This window comes from Scomber japonicus, chromosome 3, assembly GCF_027409825.1.
Source record: "Scomber japonicus isolate fScoJap1 chromosome 3, fScoJap1.pri, whole genome shotgun sequence".
Lineage (NCBI taxonomy): Eukaryota > Metazoa > Chordata > Actinopteri > Scombriformes > Scombridae > Scomber > Scomber japonicus.
This window is the reverse complement of record NC_070580.1, coordinates 30,590,533-30,614,114: the sequence shown is the minus strand read 5'-3', so window position 1 is coordinate 30,614,114 and position 23,582 is coordinate 30,590,533. Positions and strand designations below refer to the sequence as shown.

Genomic DNA, 23,582 nt, shown 5'->3' with positions numbered 1-23,582 from the left:
AGACTAAGATGTATGTTTATTAGCAGGATTTGTGACATTACAACTAGTTTGGAGCCAGTCGTGGTCCAGTTTCACATGCAGACTTACATGTGAAAAAATAAAGCTGAGAATGGACTTTACAATGAAGTAAGAGACATCTTGTTTCCAGTGGTTAAACTTTTAATATGAAAATATATTTACTTATTTATATAATCATAATTTTTTAATTAAGGGAGAAGGAGACGTCATTTAAATAAATTCTAACTGGGTCATCAAAGTTTGTTTGTGGGGAAAACACACAAAAAAAAGATACTGAAAGCAGAGTATTTTTATGTCTTAAAAACATGTCATGTCTGGAGGGGATTTTTTAAAATAATGAATGTTTGAATGTTTAGATTGATTTCCCTCTTTCTAGGCAGCTTCTGGTCTCTGTATAACGCAGCTGTGAGCAGGAGAGGTTTTCAAATATAAACAGTTTATTGATAATCACACAACAGAAGACGAATAGAAAAAACATAAATATGCAGCAGCAGGACATCGTGAAAAGGGTGACGTCGGTTTACTTGTTTCTCGAATTCAATAATTTGCTGAATCTCAAACCTCAGATAAGCGTCCTTGAATATGTCACAGGGGGAATATTTGAAAATGTAACTGCATCATCACACAAAAACACTTTAACTTTGTTCTAAATAAATCTGTTCATGTGTTGACTGTGATGTTGGTTACCTCTCTACAGGCTGACCTTTAATATAAATTAACTTAAATACCAAAAGCAACAGTTTAGCCTTTAAACTAACAGACAAGTCTTCAATATTCTGTCAGGAAGCTTCTGGGAGTCTGTGAAGTTTGTATCGGTCGAATTATTGTTACCTTATTGTTGTTGTTTAGGTGGAAATGGACCTCGTTTGCGCTGCCCAGTAAAGTGCCTTTCATTGTGCCGTCAAACAGGTGGTCAGGGAAGAGCAGCTCGTTAGGAATCACGTGGTACTTAAACACATCAGAGTCCTGGACAGACAGACAGGAGAACTGGATTAAAGGATCATTCTGGTTTGTTAGTTACCACCGCTCCCATGTCAGATATGGTCACTGATTCAAAAAGGGTCTGCTGTTACATTATGTCATTGTTTTCCTCTTGTGTTTCTTCTGATGGAAAAATAAGTAATAAATCAGAGTTTTCTTATGCAATATGTGTGGATAGGAAATTTGCAGCTGTGAGTTGTATGTTGATTTACAGGAAACTTTTATAACGAAATATACATTTGATCGAAATAATAAACATACGCTATCAGACTGAGGCATGACATGAAAATGAAACGGACATGACTGAAATTAAAGGTGTAGAACTGACTTGACGAGTGAATCCCGCCACTTCAAGGTACCACTGCACTTTATCTGACGTCATTTTACCTTCAATGCTTTGTAAGTATAATTCTGCTAAATGCTCACAGATATGCACTCATATCCTGCCCTTAACTCTTAAAGCTGAGTGTCAAAGACAAGATAATGCTCAGAAATGTTTAATCGTTTTGTTGTTGTATCTACATAAAAAGGAGAATGTATTTAGCCTTGTATAATTTAGCATTATTTCAGTTTATTTACTGGAGGGTTCACAGTTACTGGTGGTACTGGTGTAATAATCTTCCCCAACAGCAGTGTGTGTGCTGGCTCATATCATCTGGACGTACCAAGAGGGAGGAGTTAGTCTTGCTGAGGTATTGCCTGATGGCCTCGTCAGTCGGCAGCAGGAGGGTGAATTCGGACCCATCCAGCTCTAATGACAGGTTGTACATCTGTGAATAAACACACAGTTATTTTATTTTATTTCTTATCACTTTCACCTTTACGTGGCTACTGTTGTGTCAATTTTGAATTTCTACCTTGGAGGATCAATAAAGATACCTCACCTTACCTTAAACATACATACAAACTGTTTAGTTTACTTCACAACAGAAATACATAAAATATTTGTATAATAAAATAAGTAAATAAAAACATTGGTGCAAAACACACACTCAAAAAAAGAGGTTGAGTTTGAGCAGACATCTTACCACAACGTACTGTCCGAACAGAGTAAAGTTGGAGGAGGAGTTCAGGAAGGCCATCAGGAATGGGGGCTCGGGTGGGAGGTTTGATTGGGTTGGTGCCATAATCTGACCACAAACAAACAAACAAACAAACAAACAAACAGACAGACTCGGTTCAGTTCACTAGAGTCTTTGCAGCAATATTTACTTCCATTCATTTTAACTTTACTTGCAAAAAGGCGGTTTAGAGGTGATGTTACTGCTTATAAAGTCAATGGAAAGACATAATTAGGCACAAATATGCCCAGTGTGATGCTTCTGTCCTTATGAATCCAGTCTAGAGACACCTTGGAGCGGAGAAACATCAGTTCACTGTCTGAAAACACTTTTAAAGGAGTCAAATGTCTAGTGTGTTGTTTGCTCTGGGACGTCGACTCTTACCTGATCTACAATGTGGATGTAGCCGTTGATTGCAGGTAGGTTGCGTGTGACGATGGAGGCGTTTCCAATATGGATCACCTGCAACAAAACATCTGTTATAAAATGCACATACGTAAATATTAGGGATGCACTGATCTGATATTAATATCGGATGTCAGCCCCGATATTGACTAAATAGGTAGATCTGGTATCGGCTAACAGGGCTGATCCATTCACTTCAGTTCTGTGTTTGCGATGCGTGCTACATCATGCAGAGCCGGTGCAGAATTATTTATTATTTTAATAATGAATAACAGTTCAGTACATTTATATTTAGGTGTTAATTTGTTATATTTTGTTTTAGAAAGTTAGGTAAGTGATGTTTAAGTGAAGTCTGACACCTTCAGTCTCTTCCACATGGCGAGGTCTACAGTTTATTAATTCAACAATGTATCAGATCAATGTGCAAAACCCAGATATCGGTATCATTATCGGGACTGGATCGGTGCATCCCTACGAAATATAGGGATGCACCACCATTAAAGCCATTAAACGAATAGTTCAACATTTTCACTTTCAATCTGAGAATGCGATAAAAAGATGGAAATAAAGCACAAACCACAGAGGCAGAGTCCAATGACAACTCCAGCATGAAACCATTAATGATTGTGGATTCTTAATACATCTGCTTCTCATGGTGCAGAAACTGATCCTTGCAAACTGTATAAATTTCAGTAAATCCATCTGAATGTGTAAGTAGTCCTTACCCCGCTGCTGTTTCTGATCTCCCATTGGACGGAAGGGTTCAGGGAGGACAGCCTGCTTCCCACCAGTCCGTCCATATCTTCTACAGAGTAGATCCCCTGCAGGACGTGAGCCCTACGACCAGGAAGAGCAACAGGAAGACATTACGGCTTGTTTAGAGGATGAAGATTCACCAGACACTTCTTCTTATGACATTACCAGATTACTGAAATGTGTGAAACATTTATGTTGTTTGCTCAATTATCATTATTATTATTACAGACCAGAGGTTTTCACAGGGGAACTCCAAACTGTTTCAGGGTAGGTGTAGTAAACGGATGTAAAAAATATATAACATTAGTTCTCAAAAGGAGATCATAGAATAGCCTAAATGTGTGTAGTTTGGGGAGATTTAGAGGTAAAGCAGTTTTGGGTAATTTGTCTCACTTTCCCAGAGTCAGAAACTAATACATACCTCCAGACAGACATTTTTCTATGTATTCAATGTAAGGCAAGGCAAGGCGGCTTTATTTATATAACGCATTTCATACACAATGGCAACTCAATGTGCTTTACATAAAACAAACATTTAACAGTGTAGTCTAGAGTATGTCAAACAGCAATATCAGGCTATCTTGGCTCAGCTGTTGAGTATATATGGGAGCAAATAACATAATCATGATCGCAAAAGCATCCAGGAATTAAGCAAACAAAGCAAAGTAAACAAGGAGGAGGGGTGTCGCCTTTTTTCAAGTTTTGTCTGAGGGAAGGCTCACGGTCTCAGACTTTAAACTGACTCTGATATAAATCAATGTAAAAACAGTCTCATCAACTCAATGCATCACTGACATGATTGACATACATTTGTACTTGCGCGAAACAAACAAGAGACGTGTATCAGTGATCAAAGAGTGTGTGTGCATGTGTGAGTGTGTGTGTGTTTGGCTCTGCCGGTGTGATCAGTGACTGACCGCAGGAAGTGAGGCAGGTGGTGTCGGCTGCTCCAGAATGCGACCTGATCTGCACTCATGTTCCTCATAGCCTGGTCGGATGGAACCAGAAGTGTGATGTTCCCGCTGAGGTCCTCATTGGCGTGACTGTATTTCTGATCACACACACACACACACACACACACACACACACACACACACACACACACACACACACACACACACACACACACACACATGTATTAGTGTTTCTTTTAGCGGAGAATTATTCCTTAAAACACTGACAAGCTCGATTACTAATACAGCTACAACTACTCTGACAGATAAAACAGAATGTAATAGAATAAAATGTTATTATCTACCAGAGTGAAAAATTACCATCAGCTCACTGAAATATAAATAAACACAACATTTACCGACTGTACAATAACTAACATATAGAATGAATGTGGGAACAAGATACATCCAGATACGTATAAATATGAAGCCCACTACAATGCACATTTAAAAAGAAAAGAAAAAAGACAAAATATCTATAATAATACCAATAAAAGATCTACAACCATTTTCAGCAACTACCTGTCATTTATTTCATTAATCCAAAATGGGAAAGGTTGGTTTGATTACCCATGTAACTTCAAGTGTAGCTTAAACTGAACTTAGTTTGGAAGTTAAACTATAACTTAAAAACTAGTTGCACCATAAAAGCCAGTCACAACATAACATGATGATTAAAACATAAAACTGTCATTAAAGAGTTCTTGCATACCTGGGTCAGTCGGTTGAAAGCCAAAGTCTTTCTGGTCATTTCCAGCTCCTGCACACACACACACACACACACACACACACACACACACACACACACACACACACACACACACACACACACACACACACACACACACACAGTATTTAGTCAGAGAATTATAATTCTTATATTCTTATATCATTCTTTTAAATATATTTATTTTTCAAGCTTTCTGACAGATGAACAACAATAAAGCTGAATCTGCTCTGAATTAGCAACTAACTCTTTAAGTTCATCTGGCAGCGGTTTATGTGTCTGAACAGCTTAAAACTATCCAGGAAACATCAACATCGGTCAGTTTAGATGTTAAAGCTGCAGTGCAGGACTTTTAACATCTGTCATATTGAAACCCAAACAAGTTCACTCAATGCTGATTAAATCCATCGCCACCAGATAAATCTCTCTGTATTTCAACACATACTTAGAGTTTTTAAATCTGGTGTCTATGGCGACTTTCCCATGTTGGGCCTCTAGTAGTTACTGTAAGTGCTTTAAGTCAAGCAGCAATGATCAAAGTGCGACTGACAACCAGGACGGTCTGTCTTCAGTGCTCCCAAACCACATCACGTAGAACGCATCGGAGGTCTGCAGCGTTAACATTGACAGTCGTTGTGTAATTACTCTCACAGACACAAAGGAGAGACAAATGAACTGCACTGAACATTTAAACAGTGCAACCCTTTATCCTTACAAATCACAGCAAACAAACAAAAAACTCTCTTTGCCTAATAAATTACAGTTTCAGATTAAGTTTCTATATTTTGTGGTTCAGCGGTCCTACCAGCTCAAAAACGTCCACCGTCCCACCCGCTCGGAGGCATGTGAGCTAAAAAATCATCTTTAAACTGGTTTTTGAATGCTGATTTTATGTCAGTGTATCTTTTTAAATAATGATGTAATAGATTTAATTTAATTTGATTTTAATGTATCATTGTGTCACAAAGTGCCGAGCCCAAATGGGTTTAGGCACAAAGCAGATACCAGATACATACACCAGAGACAAAAGTAGCCAACTTATAAACATTAAAATTAAACAACCATTGGATTCTGTCATCATCAGACGACCAAAACATCTCTGGTTTTTGAACAGACATTTCATTAATTATCTGTATTCTTAACTCATCATAGAAAGGACAATAGAGAAGAAGATGTGACTCATATAATGAATAAAAAGGTAAAACGTCAGCATTCATTAGGGGGCGAAATACACCTACTGCAAGCATCACTACATAATACACATTTTCTCAGTTATTATTTTATCTAGGACACAATTATAGGGATATTAAACTCTATTATGGTGCTGTAAGGTGTACATAACCCTAGTTTGAATATTTACCTCCATTACTGTACTGTAGCAAATGACTCCGTCACCAGCGTAGCCGTCAGGACAGGTACAGGTGTGAGTCCCGCTCTTCTGCACCTCACACTTTGCCTGACAGACAGATGGGTTACTGTCACTCTTAGCTCAAAGATACAAACCTTTCACCGATAGACGCCACATTAAAAAAAAGGCATTAACAAAGAGAAATGCAGGAAACCAAACATTACATTTTTAAATCAAACTTGTATTTTCCAGGAACAATGGTTGTTCTCACTCTGCATTTACACTGATAACTGTTTTATAAGTATGTCTATGAACTATCAACACTGAAGTACTGATCCTTTGTTAGACTACGCAGAAGATGAGGTCGATGTTTCAGCTGTTATTATTTTATGCACCAAGCAAAATCTATTCACTCACTCCCACGAGACCTGCCTACAATAAAACATTACACTGTCAAAATTAAACCCAATCTACCTGCTTTATTCTACAAATAAGTGTTAATTCCTTGCATCTAACCCTTCTATACTCACTTATTCTACACTGGGTCACACCGAACCTCTGCACCTTCCTGTGTTCATTTATTCCAATAAATAAAATATCAAATACTCTATATATGAGTGTGTGTGTTTGTACCAGATCATGGCAGCCTCCTTTGTTCTTGCGGCAGGGGTTGATGAGGTCACACACGATCCCGTCCCCACTGTAACCTGTTTTACAGACACACTCGCTCTGCAGGGAACACAGATTCACAGAGAAACAGTGAAGTTAGAGCTTCTGTAATGTGACGCATTCCCTCGGTGACACAGAATATATGGAGGAAGTCCAACTACAAAAGAGATTTAAATAAAAAATCCTTTAGAATTGATTAAACTGCTAAAAAGTGGCCTTGGCTTTGTGAATGCAGAGTTATTCGTAGCTGCAGAGAGAAATAGAGCTGTAAAGGACTGTTGGCCTCCAAACTCACCTCCCTCATGAATAAATCTGAATAAATCAAACCTAAGTCACAGTTTTGTGCACATAAAAATAAAGTTTGTGCCCACTGATATAAAACACACCTTTCCCTCCATAGAGCTCTGTTAGCTACTAAAACCCACATAAGCAATCCAACTCGGTTTTGTATGATAGATGTCACGATGATTGATACATTTTTAATACACTCCTGAGTTCAAGATCAAACACAAGCGTATGAAATATTAAAGACAGGGCCTGTATTATAAAAATAAGATTGTTTGATGTACTGTATGTTTGTCATATAACAAAAGATAACTGAACAATTAACACAATTATTTCACGTTGTCTTTAAAGCAACTATAACTAACTTTTTCCAGCTGCTCCACACACCTCGTGCTCTGTTTCATAAGTCTACGCCCTCCGAACTACAGATGCCTGGACACATAAAACCCAAAGCGAACTGAAAACAGACTACAGCAGCATTCGCTCAAGTGACGAGGTTCACATTTTAGCCAATTGTGTTCAACATTTTCAGTATTTATGACGTCGTTTTTGGACTCCAGCTGATTTAAATGTCGTTGACTGACCTGTCCGGGTCCGATGTGTGTACAGTCGGCGTTGGGGCTGCAGCCTCCGCGACTATCCAGCTGACAGTTGTTGATTGCCACACACACTCTGCCGTCACCTGTCCAACCCTCGGCGCACACACACGACACGTTGCCCGGACCCACATACACACACTGAGCCTGCAGAGAGAAAGAGAAAATATGACGTTTGTTTTCTTTCTCTCTCTCTCTCTCTCTCTCTCTCTCTCTCTCTCTCTCTCTCTCTCTTTGGTTTGCTCTTTTTACATATTTATGGTTCTGAGTTTATATATTTGGGTCATTGAGGTTCACCTTAGAGACTGTGAGAAAGGGGACAGGGCAGGTCAGAAAACTCTGCTGATATATTGTGCTTATTTTGCAGAGAACCACAGAAGAATTACAGCTCACAGAACAGCTTGCAGTCGTGTGTATTATGGATGTATAATTTTTCTTTTGGCTGAAGGGGAAGAAGTTTGAATTAAATTTTTTCCTCGCCGACTCTTTGCATTTTATTTCAGCCTTTTCCTGTGAGATTAATTGCAGTAAAGATCAGAGCAAATTTGTCTTTTAGCAACACCAAGCTGGCACTGCCTCACATTTTAAATCCTCTCTAAAAACTCCTGTGGGAAGGAACAATAAAGTCTAAAGTCTAAGTCTTAAAACACATTTTTATAGACTCTTTTAAATATTTGTCTGACCTCTTTTTTGTTATCCTTACTGCCAGATTTTTATTCTCTTGTGAATTGTTTTTATCTTAATGAACGTTTAATATGTATGTTTAATATTTTCTGTGTGATTATCTTTTACTGTCTCCCTGCTATGGAAAGCTTGTGATCCTTGCTTGAAATACAGTTATTATTATTATCATCATTATTATAAATAGTTACATCAAAAGGTTGGCTTTCATATGTCTCATGAGTCATAATGTTGGTTTTACAGAGAACAGCAATCATGTTTCTGTGTCAGAGTTGTTTTTCTTCATCACAGTCAGCTAATAGTCCAGCTCACAGGACCAATGTGGCAGTTTTGAGAAACACATAACACATAAATAGTATTGTTTATTCTACAACATCAAAAATGACCTCTAATGCTTTAACTGGTTGTTAATAACTGTTCCACTGATAAGACACAACTTTTAAGTTGTGTATGTTTTGTCGATTTTATTGATGCTGAAATGATTTATACCAACTCAACATTGTTTTATTATTTAGAGGCATGTTATTTCTATGTCAAGGGGTACAAAGAAAAAACTAATAACTCAGTGGAGTTACAGCAACAGTCTTACGTTAGTGTCGCAGCCTCCTCGCTCGCTTCTCAGGCAGGGGTTGAAAGCAGTACAGGAGTGACCGTCACCTTCATATCCGTCCCTACACACACACCTGGTGCAACAAACAAAGTCAGAACAAAGTCAGCAGCTGTTGAGGAGGACAGAGAAGTGACTGGTGTTGATCACCTGTGAAACTCAGCTCATATATTCTGCTGAAGAATTACAGAACGCTATGTTGGGTTGATTATTTTCAGCTCACAGAACAGCTTGCAGTCATGTGTATTATGGATGTAGGATTGATTGATTGATTGATTTTTAATTAATGTGTCATGCACCAGAAGTGCCCGGCCCAAATGGGCTTACAAGACACCAAAACAAAAAAATGGAACCAATAAAAAAAGAAAACCAGATAACAAACATTGGAGCAATTAAACGTATAAACTGAAGCTTTTTCCAGACTTCAGATACAACTTAGCCAACTTAAAGACATTAAAGATAAACAGCCAGTCCATTCTGTCATCATCAGAGTTCTCAGTTCATCATACAAGGGACAGTATAAAAGAAAATGTGATTAATTTTCAACTTCATTGAGTTCACATAATTCACATAACCTTTCATCTTCAAGAATGTTTTTAGAATGTAGGAATGGGTGCATAGTTGATGCAGGATTGAGTTTTGCTGAACTCTCACTTACTAAAACAAACTAAACAATAACTGATTAAAACTGTGAAGGAATTTTCATATGCAGTATGTGCCATGTATGAAATGCTTCTTAGATAAGTCGACAATGAGAAATAGACAGCTGTATTCTTCTCGGTCGAGCCGACCTGGCTTTATGATTGTTGCCATAGAGACAGCGCTAAAGTAAACTATCTTATAGGGATGTTGTGATTAGGGACAAGGTCGCCTGGCTGCCCGAATAACAGAGTGGTTGAACTCTGTTCTATCAAATCTGCGGCGGCATTTCACCGGGTTTACACCGATAGTTTGAACTGTAGCTGCCACTGGTCGATGAAGTCTGTGTTTGTCAATAAATCTTCTTACATAAAACATCTGTTACTCTTGGAGTTTCTGAATTGACAAGCTCAAGATTGCTATGTAATTATATGTATCTACTGTAAATGTAACTAAAACACAAATTTACTTTGAAGTAACTCAAATTCAGGTGCCAAAATGAACACTAGTAATAGTAGTAGTTTTAGTGTCGTATCTTACGTGGTATGCAGCCCCACGTGTGTACAGTACGCGTTAATGTGACAGTGTTCCTGCAGTCCGTCAGAGTTACAAGGTGTGGCCGTGTTGTCGCAGTTTTCTCCAGAGTATCCCTCCAAACACGACCCTCTGCGACACACGCCACGAGTGCCTGGCCGGTTATCACACACACCGTGGACACAGTGACACTCTGAAAACACACACACGCGCACACACACACACATTTTAATGTATTTTCTAAATGAGTGAAAATACTTATTCAAGCCAAAACAGTTGTTTAGCTGCTTTAATGAAGAGGAGCCGTTACCTTGGTCACAGTTATCTCCATGCTTGGATGGATCAGCGCAGATATGACAGGCGATACCCGTAAAGCCTTGATGACAACTGCATGTGCCGTTGCCATGGATGCCATCTATGCACTGTATGTGGTAAATAAATAAATAAATACAATAAAAAACACGTCTGTTGAGAAACGAGGCTTTGGTGACACTTTGCATTTTCATTTTTATTGCACTTAATTGATTTTTATTCCTGTATGGTGCCATCTATCTTTTTATTTATTTATTTATTGTAGTATTGCAAATTTCTTTACTTGTATCACCTATTTTCTATTTTTACCTTTGTTCTTGTAACAATGACAGTAAAGTACTTTGACTTGACTCCTCACCGTTCCTTTGTCGTAGCAGGGATGCTGAAATCCTCCAATACAGGGTTTACAGTCCGGACCGAAGAAACCTTTACAACACTCTGCCGTCTGTTAAACACACACACACACACACACACACATATATAGAGTTTAAAACACAAACATACTCGGTGTTTCAAAAGTCAGGTAAAGGACTAATCCACCATTTGACTACTGAGAGCTGAAATGTCACTTCCTACCTTCTTAATTATGAACTGTAACTATAACTCATGTTGGTCCTTGTTTGACTTTGTGCTTCCTTTGACAAGTACCCATGAGTTTGAATTTTTGACACAAGAAGTCAAAGGTATTATAGCTGAAAGGCCCCTGAATGAAGTTAAATATAAAGCTCCTGGTGTAGTCCGCACTGAGCCAGCTCTCACCTGTTTGGTGGTGTTACAGTATTTGGCGCAGCCTTTAGACAACCCGAATGGAGATAAGCCATAATCACAGCCAATCTGATGATTGTCCTGGAAAGACAGACACAGATTTGTTTGCTTTTTTTTAACGTCCATATAGCCTGCTAGGAAAAAAATCTCTGCTCATGGATTAACAAACTGAGCACACAGTTTATCAATCAATTCACACACATTTTAAAACATTTTTCTTTCATATAACCTTCATATAGCTCTGTAGAATGATTTAATAGATGACACATTACAGTAATAACAGTGTATTTTACCATTTCAGTGCTGCCATCTGGACACTGAGTCTCATAGAGGTAACTGCAGTGGACACATCGACCCTGAAAACACACACACACACACACACACACACACACACACACACACACACACACACACACACATTTATAGTGAACATTACTCTTTGTTTCTATTAGCCATTAGCCGCTGACAGCTAATGTTAGACTGATGAGTTATGGCTGCAGCTCTCATCCTGTTTAAATGTCTCCGCCTCGGACTTCTCACCACAGTGATCTTGTTCTCGATGACATCACAGCGGTGAGGCAAGATGGGAAGTATGGAGGGTGGATACAGCATGCCGTCAATCATATGGATGATCCCGTTGGACGCCATGATGTTGGTGCTCGTCAGACGGATGCCCTTCTCACCCAGTTGGATCTCACCCTGTGGATTGGATTGAAGACTAATGTTAGTGGAAACTGCTGACGTTTAGTGAGAGTTAGTCAGGAAACTATGTGAGTGACACTTACATCATCAGACACAGAGATGGTGACAACCTGATTGGCCATCGTATGGATCCGAGAAAGAGTGCCCAAGTCGTCGACTGTCAGCTACAGACAGAAAAAAAGATTGTAAACTAAAAGTAAAAGCTTTTTCTTTTTTTTTGTGTGTTTCAAACATCATGTTGCACAAGACAAATACAAACCTGATGACTGAAAGATCAGAGATCCCAAATAAAGGGTACTAAATTGCCTGTGCAGATTGCACGTTTGGTTAGAGTTCGTTTTGCAGGTGATCAACTAAGAGTAACTGCACAAATGACAACAGGGTGGAGACAGCAGTATTTGAATGATGTGTCTAAATGGAGAGCAAAAAGCTGCAAGCGCAAAGTGAAATTTGAGGTTCTAGTGAAAGAGGTTAACAAACATATTGAGTCACAGCAAAAGAAAATATTACCAGAAAAAATGGGAGAGTTTTTGTGACAAAGTCAATGGTGTTAATAAAACCAAAAATATTCCACTCCAAAAATATTAACAAGGGTGGAAAAAACCCGTTCTCTGTGTATTCTGTCATTGTGCCTCCGTCTCCTCGTCTCCACAGTCACAGCAGTTATCTGTGAGCAATAACTGCCCTTCAAAAAGGTATTATTTATAGACGCAGGTACCATTTGCAAAATTACCTTCAGGTTTAGTGAATCACAATGTGTGTGCTAAATAACATATTTGCATTTTCTCCTCACTGTATTTTGCACACTGTTGTAAAAATGCCGCACATTGCATATCCATTATGGTAAACGTACTAAATGGACAGTGCATATTATCTTGCACATTTGAAAGACGCCTCAGTGCGCTGCATTAGTAGATTGTTAGTAGACAGCTTGCACATTTTTTGTTGGTGATATCAAGCTTGCACACGTTTTTACACATGCAAACCTTTAATAAATCAGGTCCTAAGAGCCTTACTGTACTAGTAGCAAAGTTAAAAGTAAAACATGTTATCCTGTGGGAGGTGTGACAGAATTAGACATGGGGTGTTAAATCTAAAAAGGTTCATCCTCTGGCGAGCAGGAACTGGATCAGGAAACATCAGGACACATTGCCTGTTACGCTAAAGAGAAACATAGTGTAGACAAAAAGTATTTTTAGGTTAGTTATCATGTTGTTAGTTAAGAGATCAGATTTCTTGCTGCAGATGGAAAGATGGAAATAAAGTAAAGGACAAAAGGTAAGAAGAGAGAAAGAAAGAAGCAGGTGATAGAGGGAGTCAGAGTGTGTGTGTGTGTGTGTGTGTGTGGGGGGGGGGGGGTGTTACTCACCACAGCCTGGGAGAACATGTGATGTTTGAGAAGTTCCTGAAGTTTATGTTTGGCCTTGAAAGAAGAGAAGAGCAAAATATCATTCATAACATCCTGACAAGCTTCACATAGCACAATGACAGCTGAAAGTGGTTACACTTGACAGCACAGATAGCGCAACAGGTTATTTGATTTTTTTGGGGAGGGGGAGTGGAGACGGTTGCACAACAGGCTTGAAACTTAAAATTTGGCCTATTATCAACTTGTCCAAGTCCAATATTCACTCTCCTTATATTGTAGCTATAGTGCTGGTTTAGACCCCCAACTGAGAAAAAGATATTAACTGTGAGATGTTCCACTTTCTTCACCTGCTAGTCTTTCGTTTTGTCTGTCTGCCATTTGGGGAGAGGCAGGTAGTGTAAAAAATAGGTTTATCAGAGGTTATTGTCTTTAAACTGCTGATGGAAACAATGAGACTGAACCAAAACTAAGAGCTAAAAGAGGCTAAATAATCTGGGTTCAGAACTACCACACACTAATCAGATGATGCATTGTTAAGATTAAAAACATATTGATTACTGGTGATTTAACATTATATATATAATGTAGATCTATAATATAAATAGTTGTGTCTGCCTTTTCAAATAAAACGTATGTGCAATTTAAGGGAAAAGTTAAGTTAATCAGAAAAAGGCCAACAAAAAAACTTTATGAGATGATTTTAAATATTTACGTTTCCAATAGGAACCAATGGGTTTGGGGCTGCGAGGCACATTCAGTATTAGGAGATAGACTAACACATTGTTGTCTTAGTCTTTTCATAGGATTTGTTCATTATAAGAAGACTCATCTTCCTTTTAAACATGCCAGTAATATGCCACAAATAAATGAAACCCCCCCCCCCCCCCCCCCTTCCTCTGTCTGTGGTCTTACATCGCTCAGCATGTAGAGGATGCTGCCGTCTCTGGCTCGGTCGATAGCCTGGTTGGTGGGTATGAACACCGTCAGCGGTCCCGGACCCCTCAGAGGGAGGCGAGTCCCGCAGTTCTGGAAACAAACAGATTAGAAGAGTAGAGATTAGATTAGACTAAAATTGATTTATGCTGCTTTAACTTCTCTGAGTCTTCACTGACCATTTAATAAGCCCCTTAGTTACTGTTGCTATGGCCGTCACTCTCCCACAGTACACACACAGTTACAATGGAAATAGGAAATTACTTTTTTATTAATTTTTGAAACAATGAGCCCATGATAAAACTACACAAAAGCAGCTTCTCATTTATATATTCCTATTTTGATGACATGACAACAGCCACTGGCAGATTTCTGTTTATACTGTCTCTTTTACTTTTATTATATTTAGAGCTGACTCGATGGCTGATGCATATGGAAGATGTGAGAAATAAAGGAGCTGCATTGTTCTTGTAACATACATAACTTATATTCTAAAACACAATATTTCACTTTAAAAAGGTGCAGTCTGTAGAGTTTAGTGACATCTAGCAGAACAAACTACTTGGTACTAATGGATGATTATAATCATAAGTATGTTTTAATTAGTGTATAATCACCTGAGAATAAGAATTGTTGTTCTTGGTCCCTTAAAATGAGTTCTTTATATCTAAATAATATGGAGCAGCTGTGTTTCTACAGTAGCCCAGAATGGACAAACCAAATATTGGCTATAGAGAGGGCCTTTTCTTCATGTGTTTTGCAGCCACCAATTTTACAAGAGAAAAGGCTTTGAGACTGACAGATAACCACTGTTATCTCTTTTAACGAGTTTGGTGGTTTCTTTTCATCTTTCATTTCTGTGTAAACATCCCCAAATTATATAAAAGAGCAGGACAGAGCCGCTAATGTTAGCCAATTAGCTGCTATAACTCTAGATCTATCATTAATGTATAACACTGTACATTACTGCTGTATAATCTACAGCCAGGCATGCTAACATTTGCAGCCTGCGTTAGACCTGATCACATACGGTTGAATCAACTACAATTGTTACACTTTAGGTCTTGTGGTTTTGGAGATGGTGGGAAAGAAAAGCGATGACCCTCCAAACTCGTTAACTGTGAGGTGTCTGTGCTACTACAGCTCCTTATTACAGGCGGAGAAATCCAAAGACCGACCTGCTAGTTATGGCTGCTGAGATATGATTAGACAATCACTGTTCGATGGAGGGTTTGGTGAACATTTTGTTCTGACACTCAGGATTGTTTCGTCTTACTTACTGATAATGTTTCTACTGTTTTTTTCTCATGTGGGGATAAAACCAAACATCAGTGTGATGTTATTGGCTGGAGATAAATACTCACATCAGCCAGAGACAGGAAGCGGTTGTATTTATCATCCTTAGTCAGAATCTCCCCGATCGTCTTATCAGCAAACTGGACCAAGAAAAAGAGAAATGGGATCAAAAGACTGAGATTTACTTTCACAGACTGCTGTAACATCAGGATAAAGAGTTATAATCTCAATAATAATATTTTATACACCATCTATCAAAACACAGTTACAAAGAGCTTTACATAAAAAACAAAAGGCATTTAAAAACAGAGAGAGATTAAAGTGAACAAAATCTATGAAAAACAAACATTATAAAAACACCAAGAGAATAAAACGCCCAATTAAAAATAATAAACATTCAATTTAAAACAACGAACATCCAGTAAAAGGCAATTTAAGTAAAATCAGGTAATGCGTTTCGATAAAAGTACGATTTAAGAAGACACTTGAAAGAAGATCTTGACTCAGACAGCCTTATTACTAGCCTTAAACTGCTTTTAATAGCTTTTATAAATATTATTATTATAAATGTATTGAATTGGTATGATTGTGTATGTGTGTGTGTGTGTGTGTTTATTACTGTCTATTTTCTATTTTTTATATTCAGGCACAGCACAGCAAATTTCATTGTACTTCTTGTGCAATAACTATAAATTTTACTCTATTCTTCTTTCTCAGGCATGTCTGGAGGCCCTGATAACAAAGGCTTTACCCCCCTTTAGTTCTCAGACTGGCCTCTGGAAGAGAAAGAAGACGTCTGCCCCAGGATCTCAAACATAAGGGATCAAAAGGTCTAAATTATAATTTGGGGCCATTTGGTCATGAAGAGCCTTAAAAGGTAATAAATAAGATCATAAAATCAATCCTAAAACAAAGAGCAAATGTAAAAGAGGGTAAAACAGGTGTGATGTGATTGTGCCTCTTAGTTGTGGTTAAAAACTTGGCAGCTGAGATCTGTACAGTCTGTAGTACTTTTTGATTAATGTTGGAATAATGAAAGAGTGAGGAGATTAAAGTTTCTACACCTCTAAAGATTAACAACAGATCTTATTTGTGCACTCTCTCTGAGATTAAAAAACCATGATTGGAGAAACTTTGTGGCTAAGATTTCTTGCAACAGGCTGGATGTGTTGTGACAAGTAACCAGCAGATGGCGGTATTTGTTTCATGATATGCTGGGACCCAAAAACATGGTAGACTGCTCCTTTCAATGCAGGTGACACTCCGCTAGCATGAAATATAGTTTACGTTTAACTTGACTGAAATTAAAGTTGTTGTATCATTTTTAGAAACTGATTTTAATGTTTTTTTTTTAACTGTTAATAGTGTAGAGGTTGTATTTTTTATGTGTGTTTTCAGGAAGTTTCCCATATTTGGTGAAGCGACCCTTTAACTCACCTGTTCATCACGAGTAGGCCTGATCGGGAGTGTGTTCATGATTGGTTGGTCGATGATGTGGATGATCCCGTTGGCTGCTGGCAGATCTGCTTGGATGACGGTGTATAGTTTGGTGGGGTCGTCCATCAGGATGAATTTCTATACCAACCAGAGAGAGAGAGAGAGAGAGAGAAAGAGAGAGAGAGAGAGGGAGAGAGAGAGAGAGACAGAGAGAGAGAAAGACAGAGAGAGAGAGAGAGAGAGAGAGAGAGAGACAGAGAGAGAGAGAGACTATCAGTGAGTTTATGTTCAGTTAAGTAACCTGGTTATTGAGGTTTTCTGTCATAATCTGATTTCTTAAAGACTGTGAAAAGAGAAAAACCTGGTTCAGTTGTCATGTAGAAATGTAATCTGATTTGTAACAGGGTGTTCAGGTGCAAGACGTCACACAGGGAAACGTATCAATGTGGTAGCAGGATGAAAGAAAATGATACTGCTGTAAAGTCAGTGATGGGGAGTAACTAGTTACATGTAACAGTGTTAAGTGATTTAACTACAAAATAAATGTAACTGTAATCTGTTAATGTTACTGAGAGGAAATGTTGATGATTACAAAGGAGGTTAGATCTGAAGTCATACCTTTTAAGTTTTTGCTCAGGAGGGTTTTTTCCTTATTTTTTAATATTTAACATGTTACTGAATATGTTTTTAATGATCAATATTTATTTTATATTATGTACATAAATAATGACGTGGGCTTAAATGGAATCACAGTACAAATTAAGCTCATGCCAGACTTTTGACTTCTTTCATAAAATCTTATTTTATATTCCAAAATCTACATGAACTAATGAATACATTTTCAAATGAGAGATAAATGTTGCTTTATAAGAAATGATCTCCCTTATAAATCATGTCAGTATCCATGAAAAACACCTGAACTTAGATTTTGGTGCTTAATGGGAACATTTACCCTAACAGCTGAAACATTAGAAAAGTCATGAAAAAGTAATCAAATGCAATAAAAGCTTTGATGATTGATTTAAAATACAGTACTGAGTTCACTTACAGAAGTTTAGGTACAGAGTTTCACAGCAGCTAGGCTCTAACTGAAAAAAGCATTGTTTCATTTAATAACTGCACTTAATTAGTTTAGTTAGTTTAGTAGGATTTCTGGAAACGGCGAAAAAACAGCAATAATTAAGTTTACTGTGATATTTCTAGTGAGGACAATCATAACCTGTATAATACTCTCTATGCTGTGGATCTTCTTAACAAAATAAAAACACATTTGCATCTTTTCATTCCACTATTGATCCAAATACTTTTACAAAAAGGAAAGATGAAAAACACTCTAGACAGCAGTGTGAAATATGATTACTGACCAGCTGCGTATAAGTATGATCTCCTATTTGTGAGACTTTAGCAGCTCCTATGAAAACTGTCTCCAGTGTGTTGAGTAATATAATCTCTGCTTCTGGAGAGAGATTAAATGCTGAATGTCATTTATCAACTCTTTGAGAATCACCGGCTAAATTCCTTTCTCCTCCATCGTATCAGGTGGAGATGTTACTCACTGCTGAAGCCTCAAACTATCATATCAGTAGTTTGTACACAGACGGACTGAAGGTTGCATCCTTAACTTCTTTCAGTGTATTTGTGTTAAGAAAATGAAACAAACAAATACAAATAATATTTTAGTGTACATATAACACAATGCATAAGTTACTACATGCTGTCCTTTAGCATGTAATAACTTGTGCTATGTATTCAAATAAGTTTTTAGTCAACGGACTTGCAACACACAGCCTGCTCAACTGGTCTGGTCTGGTCAGATAAACACGAGGAGTAAGGCAGTTTGAGAAATGCAGTGACAGAGCTCCACCCACTCTTACTCAACACAGACAAACAGGAAACACAGCTGATAATTCAACGACCCTGAGAGAAGAGACGCTGAAAGACAGACGTAAGATTAACCTTCAGATCAAAACCACAACACACACTGGGAAGACAGCTGCAGGAGGGAACACTGGAAACACTGGAAACACTGGAAACACTGGAATATTTGAATATTTGAATACTTGCACGTCAACCTGCTGCAGGCTCTAAATATAGAACTGGATGAGCCTCAACTAAAAGTGAAAGTAACTTTCAGCAAACTCTCTAGACCGACTTCACTGTACACCTGTTGTGTTTTCAGCTTCGCTCAGAGACAAAATGTATGAGGATCTCTCCTGTCCGGTCTGCCAGGACATCTTTAAAGATCCGGTTGTCCTGACATGCAGCCACAGCTTCTGTAAAGCCTGTCTGCAGAAGTGGTGGAGGGAGAAACAAACACGTGAGTGTCCGTGCTGCATGAGAAGATCCTCGAGGAGTGATCCACCTCGTAACCTGGCATTAAAGAACCTGTGTGAGACTTTTTTACAGGGGAGAGATCAGAGAACTTCAGCAGGGCCTGAGCCTGTCTGCAGTCTGCACTCTGAGAAACTCAAACTCTTCTGTCTGGATCATCAGCGGCCTGTCTGTGTCGTCTGTCGAGATTCAAAAACACACAACAACCACAAATTCAGACCCATTGATGAAGCTGCAAAGGATCACAAACAAGAGCTCCGGAAATCCCTGAAGCCCTTACAGGACAAACTGAAAGCCTTTGAAGAAATTAAAGAAAACTTTGATCAAACAGCAAAACACATTAAGGCCCAGGCCAGAGACACAGAGAAGCAGATTAAAGACCAGTTTAAGAAACTTCACCAGTTTCTACAAAAGGAAGAGGAGGCCAGGATCTCTGCTCTGAGGGATGAAGAGGAGCAGAAAAGTAAGATGATGAAAGAGAAGATTGAGGTTCTGAGCAGAGAGATAGCAGCTCTTTCAGACAAAATCAGAGCCACAGAGGAGGAACTGAGAGCTGAAGACGTTTCATTCCTGCAGAACTACAAGGCTGCAGTGGAAAGAGTCAAGCAGCGCCTCCTGCTGGATGATCCGGAACTGGCATCAGGAGCTCTGATCAACGTGGCCAAACACCTGGGCAACCTGACCTTCAACATCTGGAACAAGATGAAGAAGATGGTCTCCTACACTCCTGTGATTCTGGATCCAAACACTGCTGACCCAGAACTAATCCTGTCTGAAGATCTGACCAGTGTGAGACGTGGAGAGAAACAGAAGCTTCCTAAAAACCCAGAGAGGACCAAATTCTCCTGCTCCGTCCTGGGCTCTGAGGGTTTTAACTCAGGGACTCACAGCTGGGACATTGAAGTCGGAAACAACAAGGACTGGGAGCTAGGTGTGTTGGGAGAGAACGTCCAGGCACACGGACGTTTACAGTCCGGACTGTGGAGAATATTGTTCTGTGATGGTAAATTCACAGCGTTCTCCACTTTGGATCCAGAGAAAGATCTGCTGGTGAAGAAGAAGCTGCAGAAGATCAGAGTTCATCTGGACTTCAACGGAGGAAAACTGTCATTCTCTGATCCTGATACTAACACAAACATACACACCTTCACACACACCTTCACTGCCACACTGTTTCCATACATTTACACTGAGAATCATCTCCCACTGAGAGTTTTACCAGTGAAGGTCTCTCTGACGGCAGAGAAACGCAGTCAGAAATGATCAAATCTACAATGAGAAGATAGAAGAACATCTACGGTTGTACATTATTTAACATTGTGAGTAATGAATGAGGAGGATTTTATTTTAACAGGGTATTATTTTTTACATATGTTACTTGACCTAGAACAGCATAAGACATCAGAATGGTTGGCTCTAAAATTTGTGAGTGATGCAACGATTGTAAATATGAAAAAAAATAACAAAACAAACGTTGTGAAAAATGTTTTGAGCCCTAAAACGTTAACATGTAATTTAGAAACATCATTCTTTTAAACAGATTACAGGATTTTATACTTTATTGGTCAATATCAGCTTTTTAATTTGAGGTTCAGAGTTCATTCTTGATGCTGGACTCACCTCAAGGTTCATCTACTGTACCTCTTTTAAATGGAGACTGAGGTGAGACTGAGAATGAAAACTCAACTTTCAAGTCATCATAGATAAAAAAAAAGATTCTGAAAAAAATGTTTTTGAAATGATAAAACAGTGATATCACATGATGTTTATTTACTTGAATTCTTTGTATTTTTTTATGTTTTATGCTTTTATCGGAGATTAAACAGAAGAGAGATGACAGTAAGAGCAGAGATAGAGACACAGGGAGAGATAGACGACAAAGCTCTGAGGCTGAACTCAAACTGATTCGGGATCTTTTACACAAATATGAAACTTGAAGCCTGCAGTGCACACAAGCTGAGAACTGACTTTACAGTGACGACGGAGACATCATGTTCATCAGCAGTTTTGAAATGTAATATATATTCCTTGTCAATAAGAGAGAGAAGGAGTAGATGTTGTAGAGTAGAAGATTTTTTTTTAAATTATTTCTATTCTTTTTTTAAATTTTTAAGTCATTAAACTGTTTTGTGGAGAAAACATATCAGACACAAATTATTATTCAACGGAGAGGTTTTTTAAATGTGTTTAAACTTGTTAATGTTAATGTTAGATTTTAATGTTTGGTGTATTTACTGCTGAACTGAATGTTGCTGCAACACAAATCATAATGAATGATCAGTGTATTATCTGTTGCTTTAATTCATCTGACTTTTCATTCACATCTACTGGACCCGGATGAGGTCACCGTTAAATACCTCATCTACTGATCAACAGAGAAAACAGCACTGCTTGAAAATGTTTGTTGCTTTATGTGAAATACGAGTTATGTTATGTTAATAATGTTAATGACTGTATTTCAGATTAACTGATTCAATTAATTTCATTAATGATTTTTCTGGAGCAGAAACTGAATCTGTAACATGTTGAGGTTTCTTTCTGTTTTCTCTTTTCTTTGATTATTTGGATTGTGTGATCAATAAAAATAAAGTTATCAGTTTGCTGTGTGTCGTTTTCTTCTTTTCTTTCTATCTAAACAGTTTAAACCTCATGAGGACGTTTCCATCATCATAACTGGATCATTTGTCTAACTTTTTAAGACGCTGCTTGGAGAAAATTATTAAATTATTCACCTTCAGCTTTTTTTGTTTCTGGTCACATAAGGAACTAAATACTGCTTTTAATTGATTAGAAACTGAAAATCATTGTAAATCTTCTTTTAAGTGAAAGAGGGGGAAACAATGACAGGTGGTGCACTTTTTATGTTTAATGTGTCTTAAACTGAAATCTCTGCTTCTAATAAATCTGAGGTGAGACTCGGGGATGAAGCTTCATTTCATATCTTTAACATCCTGTTCACATACTCGTTATCAGGGATTTATGGATTTAAAATGTGGAGTTTGGAGAGGAGGTGTTACCTTGCTGTTTTTGCTCCTCAACCTGGCTCCTCCGTACAGGTTGAAGTCTCGTCCTTCCAAATCCTTGTAGAGGTGCTGACCGAGGATCAGGTGGTTTAAACAGATCTGCCCCTCGTTGACGCCCTGCAGAGACAGTGTAGGTGAGTAAATCAATAATCTGCCATCTCTTTATGGATCATTTTCTTCCTTCTAGTTGTGAGCACTAGACGTGAGGGAAGGAAAGTGGGAGGTGGGACATTTTAAAGCATCAAAAGCTGGAAATGAAGAGAAAGCTGCAGACTGTGAATGAAGGAAATCCAAAACAAGTCCAGTTGATGCATACAGACATTTTACTTACACAGCGCAAGTGACATAAAACGGGCTAAATGATGCTGAGATACACCCTGAGGTGCACTGAAGCATACTGTAATGATGATTTAACCTGCAGTCATCGGGTGTTAAGGGACCTTTAAACATCAGACATCATCATCATCAAGGTTTAATCAGACACAGACTAAGTAGCTCAGCAGCTGCAGCACAGATCACCTCTTCTAATTCACAGCCATTTATTTTCATTTCTGTGTTGGCTACTCTTTGTTAAATCCTCTCGAACCTTTCAGTCACGCTGCAGTTCATATTTCTGTTCTTATTTAAATCAGCCTGCTTGTGTGTTGTCATGAAACCCTTGTTGCATGTCTTACTCATCTCTCTTTGTTGTCAGCTACTTCACTATCCAATATCCAATAAAGGCAAAAGTGCCATTAAAATAATCTTAGAAAAAAAACTAAAATCCAACAGACTCTTCACAGACAGACAGGTGACCTACAGTCAGAGGTGTTTTCAGCAGGGGGAGGAAAGCTGTGAAGGGTCCGTCGTACATCAGCTGTCTTGAGCAACTTCTCTCTGAAAAACATACACACACACACACACACACGTCAAAGGTTAAAGGTCGAAGCAACATAACAGTAACAAACAACAGGATGAGAAGGAAGCCAAAACTGCTGCTACTTCAATGTTTGGAATTATATATATTATAACAGCGGAAGCATTACATGTTTTTTTAATAATAATATGTAAAAAAGGTAACATTTCATCTCTGTAGGAGGATCGACTCACATTACATGTTATTTATTTACTTAAATTAATAACAGGGTGTATACAGGTATAAACAAGTTAAATTT

At 38.3% G+C, this 23,582-nt stretch overlaps 2 protein-coding genes across 2 annotated transcripts in view; one reads left to right on the top strand and one right to left on the bottom strand.

The window, feature by feature from the left end:
* stab1 (stabilin 1) overlaps positions 1 to 23,582 on the bottom strand; it is a 93,361-nt gene that overhangs the window by 53,652 nt on the left and 16,127 nt on the right. The window contains exons 11-34 of the mRNA XM_053316512.1: positions 23,228 to 23,300; positions 22,423 to 22,545; positions 17,075 to 17,212; positions 15,706 to 15,777; positions 14,321 to 14,434; positions 13,409 to 13,462; positions 12,123 to 12,203; positions 11,878 to 12,036; positions 11,631 to 11,693; positions 11,332 to 11,418; positions 10,931 to 11,017; positions 10,571 to 10,682; positions 10,267 to 10,453; positions 9,070 to 9,163; positions 7,788 to 7,946; positions 6,883 to 6,978; positions 6,262 to 6,357; positions 4,887 to 4,934; positions 4,139 to 4,272; positions 3,191 to 3,302; positions 2,445 to 2,522; positions 2,028 to 2,129; positions 1,665 to 1,769; positions 850 to 984 (exon numbers count right to left, since the gene is read on the bottom strand). Coding sequence (XP_053172487.1) covers positions 850 to 984; positions 1,665 to 1,769; positions 2,028 to 2,129; positions 2,445 to 2,522; positions 3,191 to 3,302; positions 4,139 to 4,272; positions 4,887 to 4,934; positions 6,262 to 6,357; positions 6,883 to 6,978; positions 7,788 to 7,946; positions 9,070 to 9,163; positions 10,267 to 10,453; positions 10,571 to 10,682; positions 10,931 to 11,017; positions 11,332 to 11,418; positions 11,631 to 11,693; positions 11,878 to 12,036; positions 12,123 to 12,203; positions 13,409 to 13,462; positions 14,321 to 14,434; positions 15,706 to 15,777; positions 17,075 to 17,212; positions 22,423 to 22,545; positions 23,228 to 23,300 — 2,509 coding nt within the window. The remainder of the gene's footprint in view (positions 1 to 849; positions 985 to 1,664; positions 1,770 to 2,027; positions 2,130 to 2,444; positions 2,523 to 3,190; positions 3,303 to 4,138; positions 4,273 to 4,886; positions 4,935 to 6,261; positions 6,358 to 6,882; positions 6,979 to 7,787; positions 7,947 to 9,069; positions 9,164 to 10,266; positions 10,454 to 10,570; positions 10,683 to 10,930; positions 11,018 to 11,331; positions 11,419 to 11,630; positions 11,694 to 11,877; positions 12,037 to 12,122; positions 12,204 to 13,408; positions 13,463 to 14,320; positions 14,435 to 15,705; positions 15,778 to 17,074; positions 17,213 to 22,422; positions 22,546 to 23,227; positions 23,301 to 23,582) is intronic.
* LOC128356093 (zinc-binding protein A33-like) lies at positions 19,100 to 20,805 on the top strand. Its single transcript, XM_053316534.1, has one exon. The coding sequence runs from the start codon at positions 19,271 to 19,273 to the stop codon at positions 20,666 to 20,668; it is 1,398 nt and encodes a 465-aa protein (XP_053172509.1). The 5' UTR covers positions 19,100 to 19,270; the 3' UTR covers positions 20,669 to 20,805.

What these genes read in the sequence shown, in the direction of transcription:
- LOC128356093 (XM_053316534.1), top strand. Translation starts at nt 19,271, where the DNA reads ATGTATGAGGATCTCTCCTGTCCGGTCTGCCAGGACATCTTTAAAGAT.